The sequence below is a fragment of the Oncorhynchus kisutch genome, linkage group LG5 (assembly GCF_002021735.2).
Source record: "Oncorhynchus kisutch isolate 150728-3 linkage group LG5, Okis_V2, whole genome shotgun sequence".
In the NCBI taxonomy this organism is placed as follows: domain Eukaryota; kingdom Metazoa; phylum Chordata; class Actinopteri; order Salmoniformes; family Salmonidae; genus Oncorhynchus; species Oncorhynchus kisutch.
The window spans coordinates 12,965,966-12,993,880 of NC_034178.2; the positions used below are offsets into that span (position 1 = coordinate 12,965,966).

Below are 27,915 nucleotides of genomic sequence, written 5' to 3' on the forward strand. Positions count from 1 at the left end.
ATAGTAGCACTACTGTTGTCATGCAATATAAAATGGCAGAAGACAACTGGTACTGGCCACTAAATGTGGATGTTTTGTATTGTGCATGTGACATTTACCAACTGGCTCTCTCTGGTTCTGTTGAATGATCTTGCTATTGCTTCCATCCATGTTGGCCACGTTGATTGTGTTGCCATCTGTCCAATACATTTTCCTGGAAGGTAAAAACTCAATAGGAAAACAATATTTTGCATACAGAACACCAACACAAAAGTGCCTAATTTATCATATCATGTAACTAGCATTAGTTTGACTATATCTTGTTATACCTAATCAATATCAGACATTGAACTGTATAAAAGTACATACAAAAATGGAATCTTACCCTTTAGACGGATGTACGGTGAGACACTTAGGCTTCTCAATCCCGTGAACCACAGAGGTTTTCAGGGATCCGTCTAGCCTCGCCACGTTTATCTGTGACTCGTCGCTTTCTGAACTAATCCAATACAGGTTCCTGGAGAGCCAGTCCAGGGCCAGACCTCTTACATTAACAATACCTGCAAAAAAAAAGGATATGCAGAAGACAACATCAATACGGTCACGCTCATCTCTTCAATAAAGTCATGTACGGAGTCTATCGCTTGAACAACCTGACAGGTGCACTGTGAAAATTAGAAAGGGTTACCTATGAAAAGGACCTCAAATGGACGCAAAACAGTGTAACAGTCCGAGAAAACATTTTACAACAAACATTTTGGTTCAGTTACATAAGTGTCAGAAAACCGGTACGTTTGAGAACACAGAGGTGAACATCTTTCTCTACCTCCGGATATGATCGTCTCTATTGCGGTTCCGTTGATGGAGGACCGTTTGATGGTTTGTGTTTTGACGTCAGTCCAGTAGATTCGTTCCTCTGATGCATCGTAGTCCACTGCTGTGACCTCATCTATATCTGGGACCGTCAGGGCTGTGATCAGGTTCAGGTAAGGGTTGTCAATGTCCACGCCACGGATCTCGGTTCGCCTCACATACAGAAGGAATCTCTTCAGTGCTGTTGAAGGACAAGAGAAAACTGGACGTTGACATTGCTTCGTGTAGCCTGCTTTCAAAGTTCAGAATCAAGCGGGTGTTATCTCAAAACAGTAGAGACCTGTTGTGTTTTGAAATGACTCACTTTTGAGGGACATGCACTATAGTGTATGAATGTGGAGGATTGTGTGAATGAATGAATGGCTAGATAGATAGATGGTGCGATGGCTGGACGGAGAGACTGAAGTAAGGACAGACTGACTGACAAACGGATGAAGGGGTGAGCTTCACTCACTGAAGCAAGTAAAGTTGTCTGCAGATATCTTCATGAGGTGGGGGCATGCACAGGATGCGGTGCGGTTGTAGTTGATAAGGCATAGATGGGAGCAGGGTCCACGACCGCCATTCGCCTCGCAGGGATTTGAGGCTATCGTCGAGAGAGGGCGACAGGAGAGGAAGTTGTTCAATAATCAACTAAATGTGGTTTCAATAATCAACTAGTGTGGTTTATTTTAATACAAGATTCTGATACTCTTGGAAGGAAACGTATTTGATTTGTGAAAGGCAGAGTCCTGTAAATGAACCCTACTGCCAAAAGTCCAGACAGAGAAAATGAAGCCTGATGAACCAATTCTTGGGTTAGTTGTTTAGTCACAATATTGTTTTGAATGTTCATTTTTGGACTGATGCCTAAGTATTCTACTCAATGCATCGTCAATCAGCGCCGATGAAAATTTCATCCAAAGTGTATTGCAGTGGCTTGGAAATACAATGACATTCAAAAGGAGACAAATAATTCGTATGAAATCTTTTGTTATCATTTTAAGTTGCCAGATTGACTTTAGATGCTGTATAATGTTAGCTAGCTAGCTAAGATTGAGGGGAGGCCAACAGAATTTAGCTAGCTAGCATTAGCATTGATAGCTATTTTTGACAGACTTTGCAAGCTAATGACAACTTTGCCATATGTCTAAAGTAAATTTGACGACATGATAATGCTGTCAAAGTTGTTTCCTACTAAATATTTGACTACTTTAGCAACATCATCGTATTTCCAGGCACTATAGTGTAATTTAGACTAAACAGTAGCCTCCGTCCAGAATGACTGGGCTTATCACCACTTTAGGGCGACACTATGGCACTTTCTTATCTCTCAGAGAACTTTGGACATAGAAAGTGAAAAGTATTTTGTGAGACACAGATGTAACAACAAATTTAAAACACAACCATACAACAAATGATTCATTAAGATCTAAGTAAACAAAACTCTTCAACCTGTCCAGCTGAGAAGGTTGTCTTTAATTCAAAACATCCACTCTCTTTTCAACCTTGCTATCTTAATGTTTGAGAGAGTGTGGTAGCCTACCTTGTGGTTGTCTGCTGGGGTGGTATATCTGAAGGTCAAATGGCTGGGCGCTGGTTTTCTGGATGACTGTCACATTGGCTCCTGTCCACTTGTTAGCCCTAGCCAGAGTGTTGGTCCTCCAGTCAGTCCAGTAGACACTACCTCCGTAGAGACAGACAGCGAAGGGATGTGACAGGTACTCATGTCCCTTCAGAATCTCTATCACACCAGTCCCATCATATAGAGCAGAGAATATGGCATCAGACCTGTTGAGATGAAGATAGATGTTTGTCTATTAGAATCATTTGATTCTACCAGCAGGGTTGGAGTGAATTCCAACTCAATTCAGCCAATTCAGGAAGTCAACTGAAATCCTCATCTAAATTGGAATTTCAGTTGACTTCCTGAATTGAAATAGAATTGATGGGGAACTGACCCTATATAGACAGGTACAGGCATATAACCCACCTGGCATCAGTCCACACAACCCTCTTCTCCATAAGGTCCAGAGTAAGACCATTAGGCCAGGCTCCTATCTCCATGTCTCTGAAGACAACATGGCGTCCTCCTCCGCTCATAGAAGCAGCCTCGATCCGAGGGAAGGTGGCATCCCAGTCTGTCCAGAAAATAATTCTAAACCACAAAATACTCAAATAAGAATAGGCATCCATGTGAAATGGATGAAGGAATTGATCAGAATCAAGTCTAGCTCACCCTAAGGTCATTCATTTCAAACCAAGATTATGTAAGAAATGCATATACTTGTTAAAGAGTACTCACTCACTCACTCACTCCCTCAGAGATAACTAACCCCTGCTCAGGATCCAGAGCGATGGCTCGTGGGTGCTCCATCCCTCCGGCGATCAGTGTGGTCCGGAGATTCCCGTTTAGCTTGGCCACCTCTATCTGATCTAAGTTGCTGTCGATCCAATACAGGTTCCCTGCTATCCAATCAACAGCCAGACCCTCCGGAGTAGCCAGTCCATGTTGGACCACCACTTCAATCCCTGTCACACCTGTAAGGAACCAATAACAGAAAAGGACCAACACACTAGCACATAAGAGGGCAAGAGGACATGCTGAAACACAGGTAAAATAGGCTTTGGTTTAGGAAGTCTTCAGTGGAGTTGAGAGGAGAGCTAAATATAGCCAATACAACACTTTCCCCGTGACCTCAATTAAACATCAACAACTCAGCTTAACCAAAAATAAAAACAAATGTCCAACCAAATTCGTATGTGTTCCTACCAGCAGAGTCTAGCAGCTTCCCCCTGTATATCTTATCCTCAACCACATCGGTCCAGTAGAGTCGACTCTGATTGAAGTGGAAGTCTAAGGCGATCGTGTTCCTCAAACCAGGAACTAGAAGGCTGTAGTCTCGCCTGTGGAGATCTATCCTCCTGATCTCATGGCGGATGGAGAAGATGATGAATGCCTCAAAGGGATCTGAGGAAGGAAACAAGAAATAAGTCAAGATATACATTTTTGATAATAAATATTGCATACTAATGCAGATTCTCACGCAGATACACAAAAAAACGGTGCTGTTCGCTAGAATAGCAACTCGTGTTAGTTTATTTTGTGAGTGAGGTTATATTGAAGTCAATAATTATGGAATAGATCGTCGTTTCATTAATGAAGTCATCTTTCATTTTCCTATCACATTATCTCGTTTAGCTCATCTTGTCATAAAACGAGTACAGAAACCTTTGGCGGATTCATCTCCAACCGACAGTGGAGCATTTTAGATGGAAAAAAACAAGCGTATTCAATACAATTACCAGATGTTACATTATATAACTGGGAGACATTGATGAAGAGAAAAAAAAGGCCTATAAAGCCACAGGTGTATAAATGGCCAATATTCAAATGGGTACTGATTCTTACAAAGGTATTTAACTACTATATAAATGGAATGTCTAGGCATATAACCAATCTATCACATTGCTTTTTATATGTGGATTTAAGGCACAAGGGTAAGGATGGCTGTCCCATAGAATATAACAATATATGCCATTTAGTAAACGCTTTTCATCCAAAGTGACTTACAGTCACGCGTGCATACATTTTACTTATGGGTGCTCCCAGCAGGTCAAACCCACGACCCTTGGCGTTGCAAGCGCCATGCTCTACTGACTGAGACACACAGGTACACAGAAATAGAATCAGAATTCTCGTTTCTATGGGCGGTCCTTGGGCAGTTCCACAGAGCGCAGGTATGTGTCGGAAAGACTTATCAGCCATGTCACACAGAGAGCTTAACACCAGCTACCTGTACTCTGGCAGGTGTCCCCATCTAGTTCCAGCCTCCAGCCTGGGTAGCAGGAACACTTGACGGTTGCTTTGTACTGCTCACACACTTGGCTGCACTTGAGGTGCCTGGAGCAGTAGTCCAGGATCTGGCACGTCCTGTTGTCTGGGCTTAGACTGAGCCCCGGCGGGCAGGAGCACGCCACGCCCCTCCCAGGAGCCACTGCACACTGGTGGCTACAGCCGCCGTTACCCAAAATGCAATCGGCTGAGATGGCAAGAGAAGAAGACAAAGAAAGGTGATGAGAGTTGAGCAGACTGACTCAGAGAACACAGACAGGTGTATGGAAGGAAAGTCAGAGAGTAGCGATGGATGGAGACCGATGTACCGCACGTCCTCGTCGACTAGTGACATAGGGCCTCAATTACCCCACAAGGAAGTGAACACAACTGTTCTGTCATATCTGTCTCGCATTTTTTTTTCTCCTATGGACAAAGTGTCATGTGGTAATCCCTGGGCAGGTCATTCATGTGAACATAAGGTGTTCACCGGGCCTAACTCCATTGCCTAAGCCTGACCCCACTGCTACGATCATCTAGCCCATGTGGTCCAAACAAAAGGATTGTCTCTGTTATAAACCATAATCCCCTTCCCTATTAATATGTCTCCTCTGTCTCTTCCCTGCCGACTTTGGAGTGTTTCCAGAGAAAACTAAGGATCTTGGTCAGCAAGAGTTATATCCTCTCCAGCCTCAACAGCTTGTTCTCCCCGGGTTTCTCCCTGAGTTCAGCAGGGAATATGAGGACAGATGGACGATGCCAAAGCAAGCACTGCTGCTGATTTACAACAGCTCAACACTGTCTGTCAACATACATTCGCTGGTCGGGCTAGAGGAGGAAGACAAAGAAAATATAGAATTAAGTGAAAAAAAATAGAATGATATTTAATAATGAATTGAAGTGGGGACCGAGAGAATTGACTCAAGTGAGAGAAAGAGAATTGGACCAAGAGAATTGGTTAGAAGTGATCTGAACAAAAGTCATACCACAGAAGTGTCCCTCATCAGAGTGGTCAGAGCAGTCGTATCTCCCGTTGCAGATGCTCTCGGGAGGCAGGCAGACGGAGGTGTCATTGGCACAGGGGTATCTGGGAGGTTTACATGGCGACATCTCACAGCTTTCCTCATCGGACAGATCCTCACAGTCATAGTCCCCGTCACACACCCAGCTCTTACTGATACACTTGCCTGTGAGGGGAGAAACAGAGAGAGATCAGGTGATGAGGCGAGGGACATAATTGCAATAAAAAAGTCCTTATAAGAGATATTGTGAATGATAACAAACCCACGTTTCAACCGTAAGTACAAAAATAAGAATTGATTGTCCATTTTCTTGGAGAGAACAGAAATGATCAGATATAAACTGGTGAGAAAATGGTCATAGTGATACCTAAACCTAAATTGACAATACCATCAAATGAAGCAATTCTGCTGATTCTAGGTAGTTGGTCAAATGCCTCTAAAGTGACTGGAAATAGATGCTTTTAGAAACAATTGCAGGAAATAGGAAGCAATTATTGGAAGCAGCGAGGTAAAAAGCACAGTCTCAGAGGAATCCTGAAAAGCTGAGGAATAAAAGCGCTTTAGGCATCAGAAGAAAGTAAAGTGTATGGTGCTAGCAGAGAGGCAGCCCACCTCAGCTTTAATCTGTGGCATTGATGAGGAAACCCTGGAATAAATCCTGTTTACGTGGCTTGCAACAAGGCCTAATGAAAGACTATTTATTTGTCCCAAATGGCACCCTATTCCCTATATGGTGGACTAGTTTGACCAGGGCCCATATGGCTCTGGTTAAAAGTAGTGCACTGTATAGGGAATAGGGTTCCATTTGGGATGCCTCCTATATATTTTCAAAGGCTATACTTTGTCAGCCTCAGCGTAAGGCAGTCAGCTTAGTCTGGACAGACACAGTGAATACAGATCAGAGCTGAGTCTGCCAATTATTTCAATTCAAACAACAGTGGGTTGATCTATTGTTGGAGGTATGTTCTTTCTGTTCGCTTTAATTAGTTTTGTTTGACAAAATACTGCGATTCCAACCGGGCATCCTAATGAAGCTGTTTCAGAATCCACGCTGAGGGATCTTTTTTAACAAACCTAACGCAATGGTCAATCTTAGCGCTGGCGGGAATCCAAAATAGCCTAGTTCGTTAAATAGCCTGCTCTTGAGCATTTTTGCATTTCACACTGTACTATTTGCGTGGCTTCAATACGAAAATACATTGTTAAACATTTTCTATAGAATTCACACAGATATAGGGGCTAGCCGTACTGTTGTAGTCTGGACATGGACATGCCAAGCGTAGTCAATAAACTAGATTAAATTCACAAGGCTATTAATAAGCACTGAAAAGACAGGGCATAATCAAATTTGAATGAAAACAAATCAACCTGTTTTAAATAGACTAAGTCTGAATACAGTTACAGGCACCATAATTGCTCCCCGAGGACGTATAATACAGCTGGTTTTGCGCACATCCAAACTTTTCACAGGAGCCCATATAAAGAGAAGGGGGGGGGGGGGGGGGGGGGTACACTCACTGTTACACTGCTTGCAAATGTAACGTTTAAGAAACATCATGGAACCATCTTACAGATCATTTTTGCACATCTCCAGAAATGGAAGATGAAATTGCATTGCATTCGGTCATGTACGTTCTCACCATAGACCCACGGACGATGAATCTTTCTAACACGTTTTGTTTTTAATCCAATGAAACAAAAAAAACTATATATCTGCTTTTTAAACCAACAGCAATATTTCTAAATAGGATCGGGTCATGATATCGGAAATCGCTTCTCTCGTTCCATGGTACCGTGTGCACACGTAGGCCTAAATGTCTTTAAGCATAACATTCGCACGTCTATACAAAATATTTGGCTCCTGTCAATTGTATCGTGGCTTATGTGCAAAGAAGATTCTCCCCCCCCCCAAAAAAAATTGCAGTTGATATGGCATTATAGGAGGGTGGAATAGTTCGGACGAGAGGCGCTCTTTGAAAATGGTGATGGATAGCCAACTGAAAAAGCTAAATGAAGTATGCAGGTATGTGAATTGTGAATGATGAAAAAGCATGAGGGCAAAAACCTCCGAAATACATTCAAGCACTCTCAGTAGACCATTTAAACCCTTTACTCATAGGCTAGTTAGATAATGGCCGGGATAAAATACGCACCTATGTGACACTTTTAAACCAGCCTAGATTAAGGAGAGGGTAGGCTACGCTTGGTCTTGAATCAAATTAAACGAAATTGGGGGGGGGGGGGGGGGGGGGGGGGACCAATTGCTTTTTATGTTTCTAAATAGGAGATTCACCGGCCAAAAAGGCATGTCTCTTCCATTGGCACTGTGCTTCATAGCTGGATAGGCTGTGCTTCCCCTCTCAAAAGCCTTGCCATTATCAACTGTGTTACCGTTAAGGCCTGCTTTTTGTGAATCTTAAAACTCCTCATGACGTTTTACTGAATTTTGCATGGTAAGTGAATGATGTGTATTAAGCCTTTTAACAGCATGAGATCAGTGAACTAAGCTAGAGGCTTTTCTCGTGTGAATTCCCCACTTTAAGACCAATCATACATAATGCAGTGCACCGTACAGATGATTCATATCAACTCCACGTAACTATTGGCCCAATAATATGACCAACTTACATTGGGAGATCTGCAACTCCTCGGCCGATTTGATTTACCACAACCATGTGGAACTGTTTTAGGGGCCACATAAAGTATCCAAAGTATTCCCATTTTACTGGCATGGCTACATGATAAAGCGTGGAGACGCCCTGCAGGTATCATAAAAGACATGAAAGGCTCTCTGGCTTTTTTCTCCATTGTGTGTGAATTCTAACCCTGTAGGCTTATATCAGTTTACCCAATGTGTGCCTGTACACCAAGGACACAGATTAAGACCATTTGAGGGTAATAACCAGAGATACATTCATTTGATTTATGTCTATGGTAATAACTGAGAGGTTGACATTAAAAACATGGCCGCCCGGGTTCATTTTGGGGGCATAGTGTACAGTCCTGTATGCAGAGTACACACGGTACACAAAACATCTGGAGACGTAGCTACAGTACCTGAGGTTTTACAGGTGAGCTTTTTGTGCCGGTCACAGTAGCTACAGTCCAGATGACACTTTGATGAAAGCAGTGTAGCTTTCTACAGCTAAACATGGGCATTTAATGATACTGTATGCACTGCATCAGAGCCACAGAGTGCGCAGCATTTCTTTCCTAAAGTGTTTTCACAGTAGCTTCAGTGCCGTACCTGAGGTTTGACAGGTGAACTTTGTGTGTGGGTCGCACATTCTGCTGGTGCCTTCACAGTCTGCCTCGTCACTCCCGTCCTCGCAGTCCTTGTCCCCGTCACACCTCCAGCGCTCGGGGATACAGGTGCCACCGTCGTCCCGGCAATGGAACTCATCTCCGCTGCAGTCATCAGCTGATACCGAGGCTATAGGAGAGACGGTGGTTCAGAGAGATAATCATACATTTACAAGTACGGAGTTCAGGTAGGGCTAAAGTACTTCTTTCTTGGGTAAGGGCTATTTTTACAAGGACAGATACTGTGCATCTCAAACCCACATTCCTAACCGCATCCCCTGAAGTGTGATGAATAGCATCCCCATTTCAAAGACTATATTGAGCATATCCTCTGACTACACTATACTTTCACAGATCTAAGACTTGAATCCGAAGGTTGTGATTCCCGTAAGGCAGATAGAAGAATGAGAAGTTAGTGTGTTTTTCCCTCACCTGTCCCAGTGCAGGTGGTGTTCTCATCACTGTTGTCCCCACAGTCATCGTCCCCGTCACAGGCCCAGTGGTCAGGGATACACTTCCCACTGGCACACTGGAATTGGGCACTGGAACAGGCATGGACACAACCCACCTCGTCACTACCATCCCCACAGTCATCATCTGGGTGAGGTGGAAAGGGAGAGGGGGAAAGGATGGGGAGATGGGAAAAGGATGGAAGACAGGTGGAAAGGATGGGGAGAGGGGGAAAGGAGGGGTGAAGGAGGGGGAGAAGGAGAAGATATGGGGGAGAAGGGAAAAGATGGGGAAAGGATGGAAGAGAGGGGGAAAGGATGGAAGAGACAGGGAACAGACAGAAGAGAGGGGGAACAGACGGAAGAGAGGGGGAACAGACGGAAGAGAGGGGGAACAGACGGAAGAGAGGGAGAACGGACGGAGAGAGGGGGAATGGACGGGAGAGAGAGGGAACAGACGGAAGAGAGGGGGAACAGACGGAAGAGAGGGAGAACGGACGGAGAGAGGGGGAATAGACGGAGAGAGGGGGAATGGACGGAGAGAGGGGGAACAGACGGAAGAGAGGGGGAACAGACGGAAGAGAGGGAGAACGGACGGAGAGAGGGGGAATGGACGGAGAGAGGGGGAACAGACGGAAGAGAGTGGGAATGGACGGGGAGAGGGGGAATGGACGGAAGAGAGGGAACGGACGGAAGAGAGGGGGAACAGACGGAGGAGAGGGAGAACGGACGGAGAGAGGGGGAATGGACGGAGAGAGGGGGAACAGACGGAAGAGAGTGGGAATGGACGGGGAGAGGGGGAATGGATGGAGAGAGGGGGAATGGACGGGGAGAGGGAGAATGGACGGGGAGAGGGGGAATGGACGGAGAGAGGGGGAATGGATGGAGAGAGGGGGAATGGACGGGGAGAGGGGGAATGGATGGAGAGAGGGGGAATGGATGGAGAGAGGGGGAATGGACGGGGAGAGGGGGAATGGACGGGGAGAGGGGGAATGGACGGGGAGAGGGGGAATGGACGGAGAGAGGGGGAATGGATGGAGAGAGGGGGAATGGACGGGGAGAGGGGGAATGGACGGGGAGAGGGGAATGGACGGGGAGAGGGGGAATGGACGGAGAGAGGGGGAATGGACGGGGAGAGGGGGAATGGACGGAGAGAGGGGGAACAGACGGAAGAGAGTGGGAATGGACGGGGAGAGGAAGAACGGACGGAAGGGGGGAGGACAGAAGGGAGATTAAGAAACAGTGTGAGAGTCACAGCGTGGTTCAGAGAAGGTGAAATGTAATCATCCAGCAAGCTGCTTCTTGAGAGTGCAGTTCCATCCCATGGCGTTTTCCCAGTAAGGAAAACTGGTTGAAATTATGTTGTTACAACTAGATTACAACCAATTCTGGCAGTACACTGGTTGTTGTAATGGCGCCATTTAAAATCAGGCAGTTTTTCCCACTGAGGTAGAAAATTGAACTGTAAAAAGAAAGTGTTCACAGAAAAATGCCACTCACCTGAGTCACAGTGCCATTTCACACTAACGCACCTTCCATTGGAACAGCTGAACTGTGTGAGGGGCTCACATGTGGCGAAATCTAGTAAGAAAGAAAGAAGAAAAAATTGTGTTATTTTCGTAATACAAAGATTTTTTTCTAACAGAGCACTTTTGATGACAGGAATTGATCAATTACGACTGTCCAGAATCACATAGGCCAGTAATTTACACACTGCATGCACTTAAAACCTCTGAAACAGTGTGGGTGAACATCTGTTATTATTACACATTAGATGCAGGAGACATTGGCACAGTTATGTGAGTTGGCATTGCCTTTGAATTCTGAAGTTTTAAAAACATTGGAGTGAGCAAAGTGTTTTTCAGTGCAAGTTTGAATTAGATTTAAGGAAGCCAAGCAGGAACTGTAATGACTGTGAACACTGTCTGTCTCTGTTTGTACTTGTGAAGCAGTTTCTAAGTAGCACCAGAGGTAACAGAAAAGTATCTTTCACAGCTACATTTTGTAACAGTAGGTTCAAATTGTCCTTGACGGTTGTCCTACTGCCTGTTACTTTTCCCTCTTATCTAAAAACACGTGTAGAGAGGTGATATCCGATTACATTACATTACTTTGGTTTAACAACTCTGTGGTGATGGTGATTTACAGTCATTTTAGATGTATCCTCCCCAGAAGAGGGTGTATTCATATTGTGGGATAACTGACCTGGGGAAAGGGTCATTTGGGGTTCGTGCGCATGTGTCGTGGGTGTCTTTGAGCCTGTTTGAACTTGCATTTGTGTCTTCACTGACATTTTCAACCTCTCCCTGACCCAGTCTGTAATACCTACATGTTTCAAGCAATTCACCATAGCCCCTGTGCCCAAGAACGCCAAGGTAACACGCCAAATTGATTACGACCCCGTAGCACTCACATCTGTAGCCATGAAATTTTTTTTTATTTTTTTTTATTTCACCTTTATTTAACCAGGTAGGCTAGTTGAGAACAAGTTCTCATTTGCAACTGCGACCTGGCCAAGATAAAGCATAGCAGTGTGAGCATACAACAAAGAGTTACACATGGAGTAAACAATTAACAAGTCAATAACACAGTAGAAAACGAAGGGGGGGTCTATATACAATGTGTGCAAAAGGCATGAGGAGGTAGGCAAATAATTACAATTTTGCAGATTAACACTGGAGTGATAAAAGATCAGATGGTCATGTACAGGTAGAGATATTGGTGTGCAGAAGAGCAGAAAAGTAAATAAATAAAAACAGTACGGGGATGAGGTAGGTGAAAAGGGTGGGCTATTTACCAATAGACTATGTACAGCTGCAGCGATCGGTTAGCTGCTCAGATAGCTGATGTTTGAAGTTGGTGAGGGAGATAAAAGTCTCCAACTTCAGCGATTTTTGCAATTCGTTCCAGTCACAGGCAGCAGAGTACTGGAACGAAAGGCGGCCAAATGAGGTGTTGGCTTTAGGGATGATCAGTGAGATACACCTGCTGGAGCGCGTGCTACGGATGGGTGTTGCCATCGTGACCAGTGAGCTGAGATAAGGCGGAGCTTTACCTAGCATAGACTTGTAGATGACCTGGAGCCAGTGGGTCTGGCGACGAATATGTAGCGAGGGCCAGCCGACTAGAGCATACAAGTCGCAGTGGTGGGTAGTATAAGGTGCTTTAGTGACAAAACGGATGGCACTGTGATAGACTGCATCCAGTTTGCTGAGTAGAGTGTTGGAAGCCATTTTGTAGATGACATCGCCGAAGTCGAGGATCGGTAGGATAGTCAGTTTTACTAGGGTAAGCTTGGCGGCTTGAGTGAAGGAGGCTTTGTTGCGGAATAGAAAGCCGACTCTTGATTTGATTTTCGATTGGAGATGTTTGATATGAGTCTGGAAGGAGAGTTTGCAGTCTAGCCAGACACCTAGGTACTTATAGACGTCCACATATTCTAGGTCGGAACCATCCAGGGTGGTGATGCTAGTCGGGCATGCAGGTGCAGGCAGCGACCGGTTGAAAAGCATGCATTTGGTTTTACTAGCGTTTAAGAGCAGTTGGAGGCCACGGAAGGAGTGTTGTATGGCATTGAAGCTTGTTTGGAGGTTAGATAGCACAGTGTCCAAAGACGGGCCGAAAGTATATAGAATGGTGTCGTCTGCGTAGAGGTGGATCAGGGAATCGCCCGCAGCAAGAGCAACATCATTGATATACACAGAGAAAAGAGTCGGCCCGAGAATTGAACCCTGTGGCACCCCCATAGAGACTGCCAGAGGACCGGACAGCATGCCCTCCGATTTGACACACTGAACTCTGTCTGCAAAGTAATTGGTGAACCAGGCAAGGCAGTCATCCGAAAAACCGAGGCTACTGAGTCTGCCGATAAGAATATGGTGATTGACAGAGTCGAAAGCCTTGGCAAGGTCGATGAAGACGGCTGCACAGTACTGTCTTTTATCGATGGCGGTTATGATGTCGTTTAGTACCTTGAGTGTGGCTGAGGTGCACCCATGACCGGCTCGGAAACCAGATTGCACAGCGGAGAAGGTACGGTGGGATTCGAGATGGTCAGTGACCTGTTTGTTGACTTGGCTTTCGAAGACCTTAGATAGGCAGGGCAGGATGGATATAGGTCTGTAACAGTTTGGGTCCAGGGTGTCTCCCCCTTTGAAGAGGGGGATGACTGCGGCAGCTTTCCAATCCTTGGGGATCTCAGACGAGATGAAAGAGAGGTTGAACAGGCTGGTAATAGGGGTTGCGACAATGGTGGCAGATAGTTTCAGAAATAGAGGGTCCAGATTGTCAAGCCCAGCTGATTTGTACGGGTCCAGGTTTTGCAGTGTTGAAAGGCTGGTCCTGGCCTACATCAACAGCATCAGCAGATTTACAGCTAATTTCCTGCACATCTATACATTTCACCATACGTTTGGCGAGAAATGTTTCCCGTTTTGAATATGATATCTGAGTCAGAGTGACTAACAAAATCCATTGGGGGTCCCCCGGTCTGTAATTTGACCATGATCACGACAAGTTTAGATAGCTGGTTCCTAGACTAACTTACCAATATAAAAATATTAGCCCGACATGGCTAACTGTGTGACTGTCAGTGACTGACATAACAAGAGAAAAGCTGCTGATGCATACAACCAAATTTCTAAATTGCATCTTGTGTACTAACTCTCAATAGCAAGGAGGGGTTGGGGTTGAGCCAGGTGCCAATCCCTGATCTACATCTTTGAAAGCCCATGCATGCTATTGCTTCAGGGAAGGAATAAATAATTATCCCTCTCATGACAGGGAGAGTCCCAGCTATTTCATATTTTAAATATTAAAAGCCTTTCTCTCCATCGTCATGTTGTGTTGTCTGCTCCAGAGGTTGTCAGAGCGTGCCCAGAGGGTAGCCTACATGCTAAATTGAATTAACATGATGGGTAGGTAAAATACAAGGCTCACAGTGGAATGACGTAATGCAACGATAGAAAAAGTCTCAAAAACATTGCGAATGATTTCTGAAATGTTAGGCTAATGTTGATATCATTTCGATTTAAGTCAACCTATCCAAGTGGAAGGAACAAAGGAGGGAAAAACCCATTGATTTGTCACGGCTGGAGTGTTAAGAAAATGCCCAGGCTAACATATCACGAAGAATGTCTTGTCCAATGGACTTCTTCATTCTAAGTAGTATGCCAGTATGAATATCTCAACACAGCTGTGACTTTATTTCATTTTATTGAGCCTTTTAATGGAAACTTGTCCAGAAGCTCACCACAAGAGGTGGTCTCATCAGAGTGGTCCCCACAGTCGTCATCCCTGTCACAACGCCAGGACTCTGGGATGCATCTCCCATTCTCACAGGAGAACTGGTCAGCTTGGCATGATCCCGCTGAAAACATTAATAGCAATTATAAAATATCATTTTTATAACATTATTTTACTACACCGAAGTTCCCATTAGAAAAGTTACATTTTTCTATTCTATTATGCAACAGTAATATAGTGCTTTTCATTACCAGTATGGTCTTAATAAGTACTTAGTACTAGGCCTAGCCTATTTCAGTGAGTGAATCCACACCATTATAGTACGGGACATTTTTAAGTAATGTCTGATCTTTTACATTTACTGTTCATGTTCTGTAACATTTGATTCCGCATAGAGAGCCAGCAGGCCATGTGTTTTATTTAACTAGGCAAGTCCGTTAAGAACAAATTCTTATTTACAATGACGGCCTACTCAGGCCAAACTCTAACCCGGACGACGTTGGGCCAATTGTGCGCCGCCCTATTGTACTCCCAATCACGACCCACGGCAGGGTCTGTAGTAGTGACACCTCTAGCACTGAGATGCAGTGCCTTAGACTGCTGCGCCACTCGGGAGCCCTTTAGTGCTAAAAGATCTTGATTTGGTTTCTCCGTGACTGGTCGTCCTGGAGAATTGGCTCGCTATCTACTCACAGTGATCTATTTATTCACAGAGATCAAAAAGTGAACGTAAAAAAGAAATGTGAAACCAGGATATCATTCATATAAAATCGCCATTTTCTTTCTTATGGAATCATCCTATCCGTGTTCAGGATCGGCATTGTGTCAACATCTGGCAACTGAAACACCTCGATAAGGATGAAGTGAAACAAAAACATTTCTCATCTACATCCCCTAACAAAACCCCCAGAGGAGGTGTGCATATCCTGGTCAAAGTCTTCTGGATGGAGAAGATGATGAATTATCCCAGTGTATAGATACATTCATGATGTGCAGTAGCACGGAGGCCATTGGGAATCTTTGACATACGCGTCCCTCACCAGCACGGGAAATCATGCAGTAGTGCTTGTTTAAGTCGTGTAAGAGTTGTCACCTCCTCTCTGAGTATTCTCCAATGGCTTCTGCTCTGACAGAACCTCTCCCAAATGACTCTCTGGTTGGAGAAACTTGGAGATCACTAAAGTTTGTTCTACAACATGGAATCTGGCAGTTGCATCCTGGTCCATATGAGCTAGATGGGCCTCTAAGTAGAGCAGACAGCGGCATACCAGAGCAGGTGAAGTTGGACTCGTCCTCGTTGTTCCCACAGTCGTTGGTCCCGTCACAGAGCCACCTCTTGGGGATGCAGCGGTTGTTCAGACACTTGAACTGATCCGTAGGGCAACTACGATTATCTGTGATGATGGGCAAAAAATGCTTTGGTATTTAGTCTTTGACGTAAACTGTCATGCAATCTTATTAATGTGTTCGTTATTTGTTACTTTAACTTCTCATTTTTCTTTAGGTATTTTTCTTAAAACTGCATTGTTGGTTAAGGGCTTGTAAGTAAGCATTAAGTAAGCATTTCACTGTAAGGTCTATTTCACTGTAATACCTGTTGTATTCGGCGCATGTGACAAATACAATTTCTTTTTATCATAGATATTGGATAGCTAGCTAGAAAGCATGACAGAAAAAGTCAGCCTAGCAATTTCAGTCTTGCATAGATGATGTATGTTGTTAATTTCAACTTAATGATTTTTTCCTTTGGAATCAGTCTCTGGGACATGTCCTATTTTCCATAAATGCAAAATGATATGTTTTCTAACACGCCGAATAAGACCTACAGCAGATGTGCGGTTCCTCATCACTTCCGTCCAAACAGTCATCGTCCCCATCACATTTCCAAGAGGCCTGGACACAACGCTGGTTCCTACACTGGAACTCTTCATTCCCACATCTCTGCGGCTCCTCGTGGTCCCCTGAATCACCCAATGTGGCTGCAAGCAAACACACACACACACACATCCACTTGCTGGCTCACCTTCACACTCCGCAGAACATATTCCTCAAAAGAGCCACAACTGATGAAACATTTATTTTATGTTATATGCTGGCATTGAAAAATCAGTACTGGCATATTGAGTTCTACATGGGCATATCTTATCTGCTGTCATTTATTCCTATTGATTGCCTTGGTCATTGATGTGGAGTGTCAGGCTGAACGGGCCTTGTATGTTTGAGCAAGAGTGTATTCGACAGGGCTTACAGGTACAGGTGAGGTTATTCGTGTCCAGGTACTGGTTGTCAGCGCAGGCACACACTCGGCTACCGGGAATGGCCAGACACAGGCTCCCGCAGCCACCATTATTAACCCCACACGCATTGTCACCTAAAGATCAATTAGATAAACCAAAGTAGGCTAAATCCAATCATTGTTTTTGCAGCTGCAGCCTTTACAAATGCAACATATTAGGAAGACAATAACATGACTCAAAACTGTAACACATATATATAATCCTAGTTACAATGATGCTATTATACCAAATACTATATTCAAAACATCCATAGATTAAAAGGGCTTTATGTCTGTATTCCTATCCGCGTGCCAGTCAGAGCGACTGTTTACATGACTCAGCCAAAGGCAGAATCATCCAAACCCCGCTGCTATAAAAAGTCGAGAGCGACAACATCAGATGAAAACGGAACACTGTGTCTGACGGATCATTTGACATCCTCCTTGATGTCGATGAAACTGTATTTGGCGAGGTAGGGATATGAAGAGTTTGTAAAAAAAAATATTTAAAAAAGGAGGGAGGAAGGCTGAGGTAAAACAAGGCATATGAACACGCTGTAAAGGCTGAGGGTGGGTGGCACCCAGCTGAGTTCAGCGTTCCTTTCGAGGTAGTGAGAGACAGTACAGACAGGTGCATCAATGTGCCAACCAATGACTGTTATCATGACAACCCCCGCGCAGAGTCTGAAAACATGGCCGGGGTTACTATAAGTAGCTGTTAACGGATTAGAGTCGGTGTACATTTGCGGACAGTCTCAGCTTCAATTCTCATTGAATCAATCGTTGGTCTCTCTCTTTGTTCATGGCTCGCCCTCGGTGACTATGAGAGGTTTGGTTGTTAGAGAGCAGGTAGCACCAGACACGACTAAAATATGCCTGACCCCCTACTGTTAGGAGCCTGAGTGGCGGAGTTGTGGCACGTAAAATATGCTAAGGCCAGACAAAAATGGATTCACTGTTGAACGGATTTTCTCCCAAGAAAAGTGAGGCGAGCGAGCGAAAACATGCACAATTAGAAGCATCAACCTACATAGAGCAAGCGTGACTGAATTCAAGCCCAGTAACTTTGTTCACCGCATCCTCCTTCGATTGTCCCGTCTGGCTGCCACGAAAAGCCCACGCCTGCGGATCTGCGCAGTGTGTCCGTGCCACTGGCGAAGTACTTTGCTGGACACGCTAGCTGTTCTCGGCGGCGCATCATCACTTCAAACGCATTCCGTCGTGGTGTTATCGGTTGGCCTTACTACTACTGGTAGTACTGGTAAAAATGTAAGTTATGAATCGCAAATCACCATACAGCTGACACACTTCGATTGTATCAATCATTTTGAGTTCAATTTGGTTGTCCAAAATACTATCAGCTTGCACTGCGTCTTTGCTGATGAATGCCCTGATCTCTTCTAATAGATCTGAAAATGATGCAATAACCATGAATTTAACCGACTGTTTATATATAATGAGGGACGTCCCACGTTTAACCTGGACACATAAATTAGTAGGAATTTGTGCTGGCTTCAGCCATGACTGTATGAGAGAGAAATTAAACATCTGTACGTCGCCTGCAAGTGCGAGCGTGTGTGTTTCACTGTCCAATCCGAGGCTTGAACATGATCTGAGCGTGTGATCTGAGAACTGTTTGGTCTCTTGGGCGTCAATTTGGGAAAGATTCAAGGGATAGCGATAGTGATGAGCATTCCGGATCTTTTTAGTGAACCTGCTAGTTCGGCTCAGCTCACCAAAACGATCCGGTTCTTTTGGCTCCCAAACGGTTCTTTAAATAATATATGTTTTGTAAGTCAAACAGTTTGCGATAGTTTGACTATGATTGGTGTTAAAACAACAACCATTCAAAATGAATACAATCTGAACAGCATAATGGAATATTGCACCATATCAAAGAAAAATAAATAACACTTTGCAAAACTGCAGCATCCCTCAAATTGAAATAAATGTAAAAAAGGGTTCTATTACACATGTGCAATTAAAGTAGAACTTTTTTAATGTATTTAAACAAAGTGCATATAAATGTAACAATTCAAAACGAATACAATCTGAACAACATAATAATAGAATATTGCACCATATCAAAGAAAAATGTATAACAATGTGTAAAACTGCCGAATCCCACTTAAAACATTATACTGGTCCCCCTTTTCTCTCTCTTCTTTAGTGCCATGTTATAACCAGCAGCACACAGAAATGCTGACCATATTTTGCTTTTATGAGACATTTGCATTCAGAAATGCAAGCTGCCTCACTTTCGAGGGGCTGATGCGGTTTCTTCTCTCAGTAATTATTTGTCCCGTTTTCGAGAAGACCCTCTCAGAGGGAACGGATTTGGCCCCTAATGCAGATCTTTGGAGAAGGGGCTTCTCCAAAAAAGGATCGGACCTCTATTATGGCATCTGCTGAGGGATTCCTTCGTGCTGCATCCCCAGTTGCTCTTTCGTCAAACAGCATCCAAACAGCAGACGTTTGTGGCACTACTGCTGGTGCTTCTCCTCCATCTGATCCCTCTTCTTCCTGTTGCCCTGGTGCCTGAGCCAGCTGACTGCTGGGGATGTCCCTCCCTGCTGCTGAGGTTATTCTTTGAAGAGCCTCATCAATCGCTCTGGCATCACTGAAGGCTAACTTCTTAAACCTTGGGTCAAGTGCAGCGGTTTCTGATAGCACATGATTATATTCAATTTCTGGCCTTTTATAACATAGGGTGTCCATCAACTCTGTCACATGTCCTGTGGTTACATTTGCTTCTCTCTGGCGGCTGGCTGTGATTCACTGCAGACCCTGACACAGGAGTATCATTTTTGAGGCTGTCACATAGGTGAAAAGAGAGAACAGTGACTTATTAGTTCAGGTTCATGTTTTGTCTACTGATACTACATTCTCATCTACTGCTCATATACATATATAATACTGGATTAAATAATGATGTAGTAATAACTGCTTACTGTACCTCTCTCCACTGATCTCCACAGTGACCTGCTCAAAGGGTTCCAGGACTCTGCAAAGCTCCTCCACCACCTCCAATTCCTCTTGGGTCAGAGCATCAACAGGTGCATTGACAATGGTCAGGGTAGAGATGATGGCATCCTTTGACTCAAGAAACCGGTTCAACATATAAAATGTTGAATTCTACCTTGTAGTGCAGTGTTGTTTAGGACTCAGCTCAGTCATCCACATCTGGTGTTGTGTAGACTACAGTTTTTCAGCACCTACTGTGCTCCTGTGGAAGTATTCCACAGCTGCTTTCACTTTGTCCACAGTGGGCTTCATCACCTTCAGAGCATCTCTTACAATCAATGGATGATGGGTCCATTTTAACATATTCATGGCTTTAGTTATGTACGCTTTATTGTCGCTAACACAACAGACCACTTTTCCATCTACTTGCCATTCTCTGGCTCAACAGTTCCTCTGCCAAGTTCTCTGAGGTGTGTCTGTCGTTGAACCCAAAACAGTCCAGAAGACAGCTAGACATCAAACAATCTTCAATGAAATGACATGTAACCGACATGTAAGAAGTGGTTACGCCTGATGTCCAGCAGTCAGTGGTAAGGCAAACTGCAGTAGCTTTCTGGACTCTTTCCCGCACTGAAGCCTGCGTGCTCTCGTACAGTTGTGGAATAAGTGATTTTGAAAGGGTTTTCCTGCTTGGAATTGTGTACATTGGATTTAGACTATTGCTATAATTTCTAAAACCTCTGTACTACACGATCGAAAATGGCTGAAAATCGGTGGCAATCATTTTAGCCAATGCAATATCAATTTGGCCTTGTTTTGCTACAGACAGACTTTGGCATGAACTGGGCCATAGACGACTGCGTTGCTGTGGGTCGTGGAGTAGGCCTACTTGACTGAGTGGATACATCTCCACGTGTGGAGGTGCTGGCTCCACCACAATCACTAGCAGGCCCGCTAGTTTCTCGAAGCTCCACTACAGCTAGCTTCACAGTTGGGTGCACAGCTCGCATACGCCGGTGTAGGTTGTGCGTAGAACCGGCTTTATATGAGATTTTGTTTTGGCAAATTCTACACTGTGCTCTAACATTGTCTACATTATTAAAATGCATCCAAATGCTACTGTGCTTCAGACTCATTTTCCAGCTGTTGTTTTCACAGCTGTCCTTCCTCTCTCTCCTCGGCTGCTAAGTGTGTGACTGTGAGTGAGTTGGCTCTGCCCTCCCTCACGCATCTTTGGTTCATTGGTTGACACTGCTTGTCTGATTGACAGGAACAACAGGTGAGGCTGTTAGTCTGAGCAGACAGTCAGAACGAATGTGTGTGCGCTTGACCATTTAGGTCTATATTATTTTAGTTCTTTTTTTCATTCTTTGAATTAGTTCATTCTATTCATTTAAATCTTTTGATTATTCAGATCTTATTTTTTTTTAAAATTATTTTTAGAAATAGATTCAGCTCTTCTGATATGCGAGCCGGCTCCCAACGTTCACCAACAAGGGCCGGCTCATAGAGCCGACTCGTTCGTGAACGACCCATCACTAGAGAGCGGACAGTGCATTATAAGCAAAGAGACGCATATATTGGCCAAAAAATAACACCAGATTTTTTTTTCCCGGACGTGTGGAGAAAGGTGAGGCGGTGGTGCATCCGTTAAACAGTCATTCAACTTTGTCCGGCGTAAAAGGGAAAAATCAAAAAGAGAATCTTCTGATGTATTTACTGTCATGCATTTCAAACCCCCTGGCTGGAGCAAAGTCCAAGTTTAGTACTTCAGCCATTCTCAGTGTTGTAATTTCATCAACGGTCCTCTCAGTTCAACCATCTCATCAGGGTTGATATACTGAAAAAACTGGTTTGACAGGGTTGAGAGTCACAGGGATCCTGTACATAATGAGTATGTCCCCTAGTCTCTGATATGTTTATATTACAAAAAAAGTGAGCCAGTCTTGTATTTAAATAGTTTTGGTGCATGACAATGATAGTGTGATGGTGTATTTACCTTGCTGCCTTTGAGCATCGTACACAGATAGCCCAAAAAGAGGGGGTTTCTCGCTTCTCATAAGAGCAACCTGCCCTGACTGCAAGTCCAGTTGGAAAATAGAGGCGTTCATGTAATCTGTCCAGAAAACGGAATTCTGGTGCAGGGAAATTCCAAAGGGATGGTTTAATTCTTTGCCGTTATACACCACCTTTGGATAAAAGAAACAAAGAACATGTTAGACAATAATTCACAGTTAAAAGTGACTTGATGGAGTCATGTATTTACAACCATACAAATGTTGAAAATAAATGTACATATTCAATTGATACTATGCATATTTGTTGATCAGTAGAAAAGAACACTCACTCATTTACTAACCGTTCTGTGGGTACCATCGAGGGAGATTTTCTCGATGTGGTCATAATAAGCGTCGCACCAGTACATGTTACTGGAGCCATGGTCTAGGGTGAGTCCGTTAGGCCACAGGATGCCTGAAGTGACAAAGTCCTGCCGGTGGGATCCATCCATCCAGGCTTTCTCTATCTTGCCAACACTATCGTTCACCTCATCCTCCTCCCAGTCTGTCCAGTACATCCAGCTGAAAACAAGAAGAAATTCATTATCAATGTGATGGTTTAGCATAGAGAGATCGATAAGTTAGCCCAAATAATACAGAGGATACAAAACATTAAGAACACCTACTCTTTCCATGACATAGACTGACCAGATGAATCCAGGAGAAAGCTATGATCTCTTACTGTTGTCACTTTGTTAAATCCGCTTCAATCAGTGTAGATGAAGGGGAGGGGACAGGTTAAAGAAGGGTTTTTAAAGCCTTGAGACAATTGAGACTGTGGAAGCCTTGAGACAATGGATTGTGTATGTGTGCCATTCAGAGGGTGAATGGGCAAGACAAAAGATTTGAGTGACTTTGAACGGGGTATGGTAGTAGGTGTCAGGCGCACCGGTTTGTGTCAAGAACTTCAATGCTGCTGGGTTTTTTCATGCTCAACAGTTTCCCATGTATATCAAGAATTGTCAACCACCCAAAGGACATCCAGCTCACTTGACACAACTGTGGGAAGCATTGGAGTCAACAAGGGCCAGCATCGCTGTGGAACACTTTCAACACCTTGTAGGGTCCATGCCACGACGAATTGAGGCTGTTCTGAGGGCAAAAGGTGTTGCTAATGTTTGGTATACTCCCTGTATATACACTGCTCAAAAAAATAAAGGGAACACTTAAACAACACAATGTAACTCCAAGTCAATCACACTTCTGTGAAATCAAACTGTCCACTTAGGAAGCAACACTGATTGACAATATATTTCACATGCTGTTGTGCAAATGGAATAGACAACAGGTGGAAATTATAGGCAATTAGCAAGACACCCCCAATAAAGGAGTGGTTCTGCAGGTGGTGAACACAGACCACTTCTCAGTTCCTATGCTTCCTGGCTGATGTTTTGGTCACTTTTGAATGCTGGCGGTGCTTTCACTCTAGTGGTAGCATGAGACGGAGTCTACAACCCACACAAGTGGCTTAGGTAGTGCAGCTCATCCAGGATGGCACATCAATGCGAGCTGTGCCAAGAAGGTTTGCTGTGTCTGTCAGCGTAGTGTCCAGAGCATGGAGGCGCTACCAGGAGACAGGCCAGTATATCAGGAGACGTGCTGGAGCCCGTAGGAGGGCAACAACCCAGCAGCAGGACATCTACCTCCGCCTTTGTGCAAGGAGGAGCACTGCCAGAGCCCTGCAAAATGACCTCCAGCAGGCCACAAATGTGCATGTGTCTGCTCAAATGGTCAGAAACAGACTCCATGAGGGTGGTATGAGGGCCCGACGTCCACAGGTGGGGGTTGTGCTTACAGCCCAACACCGTGCAGGACGTTTGGCATTTGCCAGAGAACACCAAGATTGGCAAATTCGCCACTGGCGCCCTGTGCTCTTCACAGATGAAAGCAGGTTCACACTGAGCACATGTGACAGACGTGACAAAGTCTGGAGACGCCGTGGAGAACTTTCTGCTGCCTGCAACATCCTCCAGCATGACCGGTTTGGCGGTGGGTCAGTCATGGTGTGGGGTGGCATTTCTTTGGGGGGCCGCACAGTCCTCCATGTGCTCGCCAGAGGTAACCTGACTGCCATTAGGTACCGAGATGAGATCCTCAGACCCCTTGTGAGACCATATGCTGGTGCGGTTGGCCCTGGGTTCCTCCTAATGCAAGACAATGCTAGACCTCATGTGGCTGGAGTGTGTCAGCAGTTCCTGCAAGAGGAAGGCATTGATGCTATGGACTGGCCCGCCCATTCCCCAGACCTGAATCCAATTGAGCACATCTGGGACATCATGTCTCGCTCCATCCACCAAAGCCACGTTGCACCACAGACTGTCCAGGAGTTGGCGGATGCTTTAGTCCAGGTCTGGGAGGAGATCCCTCAGGAGACCATCTGCCACCTCATCAAGAGCATGCCCAGGCATTGTAGGGAGGTCATACAGGCACGTGAAGGCCACACACACTACTGAGCCTCATTTTGACTTGTTTTAAGGACATTACATCAAAGTTGGATCAGCCTGTAGTGTGGTTTTCACTTTAATTTTGAGTGTGACTCCAAATCCAGACCTCCATGGGTTGATCAATTTGATTTCCATTGATAATCTTTGTGTGATTTTGTTGTCAGCAAATTCAACTATGTAAAGAAAAAAGTATTTAATAAGAATATTTCATTCATTCAGATCTAGGATGTGTTATTTTAGTGTTCCCTTTATTTTTTTTGAGCAGTGTATATATATTTTTTTAGACATGACACCAAATGTGTGAATATCAAATCACTCTAAAGTTCCCGAAAAGCAGCAGACACTCTAGTCTGCTCTGAAACTGTTAAGCCTCTCATACCAGAGAGCAACACACTACTTACATTTTTGCCATTCCATTTCACCTTTAAGCTCATTCTTATAATTAACTGACTGGAAAATGTGTCCAAACTCAGCTCCTTTCCTCAGATGGAGATTTAGGTCGCACTTTGTTGGCTATGCACATTTTCAAGGCAATGTTTCAGCATTTGCGGAGAGACCGCATTCAGGTACATGCTGCATATGTCGTCTCAAGTGAAAATGACCTTTAAATGTCAAGCGCGCTGTAACGCGGATCTACCACTGATCGGATTGAATCCCGGCCAGAGTCAATTTACTCAAAACAGTACCAAAATTGGGTCCTGGCATCTTACGTACAAACCAATATCTATTGAAACGTCACAACATAAGGAGATCTTATCAGGGTGTCAACTGTAAAAGACACTCACCTGTGCAGAGGGTCCACCACGATCGCTCTGGGGTGAGACATATCTCCTTCTAACAGAGTTCTCCTTGTCTGTGCAGCTTTCTCCAATCTGGCAACGTTGATTGTTTTCCTGTAGCCGTCATTTGTCCAGTACAAGTTGTTCCCTATCCAGTCCACTGAGATCCCCTCCACGTTATCAAGGTCTAGGACAGGATGTGAGTCAAAAAAAATGTAATGCATAGAGTATGCTGTTGTTATCCTCTACTTGATCATCCCTGCAGGAGCGTAATCTATCACTGTCTCCAGATCCTCATTAAAGGAATCAAAACCCCAAAGCATTGTTCTAGAATCTATTGTAGCAGATATATTAATCACACACAACACAAAAGTCATGCAAAATAGTGCTGCTTACACAGAAAGCTTTTGGGTATTAGAGATTGACCTAATTCGGGGACCCAACTTTAAGACCTTTGAAAGTATGAATAACCTATGATTCATTTGTGTACAGAGGTGTACAGGTACATTTCAGGGATGTAAAGAAGACAAAGGACTTCTATACTCACATAATCCCAGTACTAAAATCTTGCGTAATTTCTTCAGATGCTCGATAATGTTCTGGGGGAGTTGTATGAGAAAATATACTAAAGAGACTAGAGAAGTTTCCATCCCCTCTAAATGGAAACTCAACCAAAGCATGGGCCAAATTATATATATATATTTAACTAGGCAAGTCAGTTAACAAATTGTTATTTACAATGACGGCCTACCCGTGCTAAACACGGACGACGCTGGGCCAATTGTGCGCCGCCCTATGGGACCCAATCACGGCTGGATACAGCCTGGATACGAACCAGGGACTGTAGTGATGCCCCTTGCACTGAGATGCATTGCCTTAGACCGCTGCGCCACTCGGGAGGCCATTTTCAAATTTGAAAGATGCGAACACCTGTGAAATTGTGATTTGTCCAAAATATCTGGGCACCAGAAGAGAGTTCCTCGTTAGTTGTCGCATCTCACAGTCTGTTGACGACTGCTATGATACAATCTTATGTTACCTGCGTCTGTCCACATGTGTTTAACCCTCACATAACGTGATTGGCATGATTCTCAATTCATTAACTTAAAAGGTGCTATTTTTTGTCAACATCTGGAATATCTCATCTCAAGGTCACTTGAAGTTGTTACCTCACAAACAGAACCATCTGAATGCACTGACCATCTTTAAGGATCGTTTTTCGATGGGTTCCATCCAGTCTTTGTCGGCCAATCAGAAAGCTGGTTGTGTCGGCAAAGTATATGTGGCTGGTCTCTGCATGGAAGCCGATTGCCCGAGGGTTTACAAGATTGCCAATCTGTACCATGTGCTCGGCCTCCGACTTGCTATTCAGGTCCAGGCCTCGGATGACACCGGGTCTCCCTCGTCCGTAGAACAGGAATACCTCATTCATAGGCTCTGCAGAGGGAGGTTATAATGCATTATGAAGAGGGTGCTTATAGGAAGCGTTATGAATATTACATAAACAAACCACCAGCGACTAATCTTCTTTACCCTGAACACTGCCCATGTGTAATTCATTTACATGATTCACTTTTCTTCCAACCGACACAGGAAATTAAAAATTGTATCCTAAGACAAGAATAATAAGGTAATTACAATGACCTAAATTAAAGCAAGAATTCGGTCGGCTGATTAGACCTCATCAAATCAATCAATCCCTTACTCCAAAAACGAGCCTGTGCCAAAGCAACGCTCGAGACAAAGTTAACGGGACGCATTGAAGCCGACCAAAACAAAGATGAATTTGGGCTTTTCACCAGTCATTAGGCAATGTTGTTTGAGTTGACTAGATGTGATGTTCAGTAGACCTGACAGAGGAGCAGGCTGGAGCAAAGTTGCAGACGTTTGGGTCGCGCGGGCGCTATCACTAATTATAGAAGCTACTTTGCCTCTGACTGACACTATGACCGTCAACACATGACATAATATGCCCTAATATGAACTTACTCTTGCAGGATTGTCTGTCACTTCCCAGTACAAAGCCTGTTCCACAGCGGCAGGATCGGGATTTGTAACTTCCGCTGAGCAGACACATGTGAGAGCATCCTCCTTTTCTTCCGGACGGATCGGGATCGCAGGCATGAGTCCTGACTGCAGAGAGAGATAGGAGACGAGGGTAGATACCAAACACACAACACACACACACACAGACACACACACACTCACAAACACACACACGTGCACACACACACACACACACACGTGCACACACACACACACAGCTATCTTCTACACATGCAAGAAACACTATATTTTCTTTTTACCTGTTGGTTGGGTGAGTTTCTGGTAAACACGTATTCCCACAGAATTCTCCACGGTGGTTACAGTTTGAACGTCTGCTACGCTAAACCGATTTATCTGTAAAATGTCCGCTTTTGTCCCTTTAGATGGCTCGGTGCGAGTTGCAAACAAATAATCTTCAAAGAGTGATAATCCGTGGAGGTGCAGCAACTGGGAGACAAAGAGAGCAGTAGTGACAAGAGGAAGGAGAGGCACAGTGCTATAGAGCAACGCTGGGCTGCATTTATATGTTTCATTCATCTCAACTTAATCCCCAGGTAAACACCTTTGCCCCCAGCAAGCACATAACGTTCTGAGAACCATATGTTTCTTAGAGCTCTGTGAGAAAGTGGTTGTCCTATGATTGATTTTACATACAATATTCCAACC

At 44.3% G+C, this 27,915-nt stretch overlaps 1 protein-coding gene across 1 annotated transcript in view; it reads right to left on the reverse strand.

The window, feature by feature from the left end:
* The window catches only part of LOC109890436 (low-density lipoprotein receptor-related protein 1B), a 179,818-nt gene that overhangs the window by 100,120 nt on the left and 51,783 nt on the right, over positions 1 to 27,915 (reverse strand). The window contains exons 8-30 of the mRNA XM_031823860.1: positions 27,510 to 27,696; positions 27,193 to 27,336; positions 26,404 to 26,640; positions 25,210 to 25,390; positions 22,283 to 22,502; positions 21,923 to 22,112; positions 16,933 to 17,055; positions 16,511 to 16,663; positions 15,953 to 16,078; positions 14,692 to 14,808; positions 10,941 to 11,021; positions 9,424 to 9,588; positions 8,936 to 9,121; positions 5,653 to 5,853; positions 4,629 to 4,874; positions 3,605 to 3,802; positions 3,168 to 3,372; positions 2,825 to 2,989; positions 2,378 to 2,622; positions 1,307 to 1,438; positions 806 to 1,033; positions 365 to 539; positions 99 to 193 (exon numbers count right to left, since the gene is read on the reverse strand). Of these exons, the coding sequence (XP_031679720.1) occupies positions 99 to 193; positions 365 to 539; positions 806 to 1,033; positions 1,307 to 1,438; positions 2,378 to 2,622; positions 2,825 to 2,989; positions 3,168 to 3,372; positions 3,605 to 3,802; positions 4,629 to 4,874; positions 5,653 to 5,853; positions 8,936 to 9,121; positions 9,424 to 9,588; positions 10,941 to 11,021; positions 14,692 to 14,808; positions 15,953 to 16,078; positions 16,511 to 16,663; positions 16,933 to 17,055; positions 21,923 to 22,112; positions 22,283 to 22,502; positions 25,210 to 25,390; positions 26,404 to 26,640; positions 27,193 to 27,336; positions 27,510 to 27,696 (4,000 nt within the window). The remainder of the gene's footprint in view (positions 1 to 98; positions 194 to 364; positions 540 to 805; positions 1,034 to 1,306; positions 1,439 to 2,377; positions 2,623 to 2,824; positions 2,990 to 3,167; positions 3,373 to 3,604; positions 3,803 to 4,628; positions 4,875 to 5,652; positions 5,854 to 8,935; positions 9,122 to 9,423; positions 9,589 to 10,940; positions 11,022 to 14,691; positions 14,809 to 15,952; positions 16,079 to 16,510; positions 16,664 to 16,932; positions 17,056 to 21,922; positions 22,113 to 22,282; positions 22,503 to 25,209; positions 25,391 to 26,403; positions 26,641 to 27,192; positions 27,337 to 27,509; positions 27,697 to 27,915) is intronic.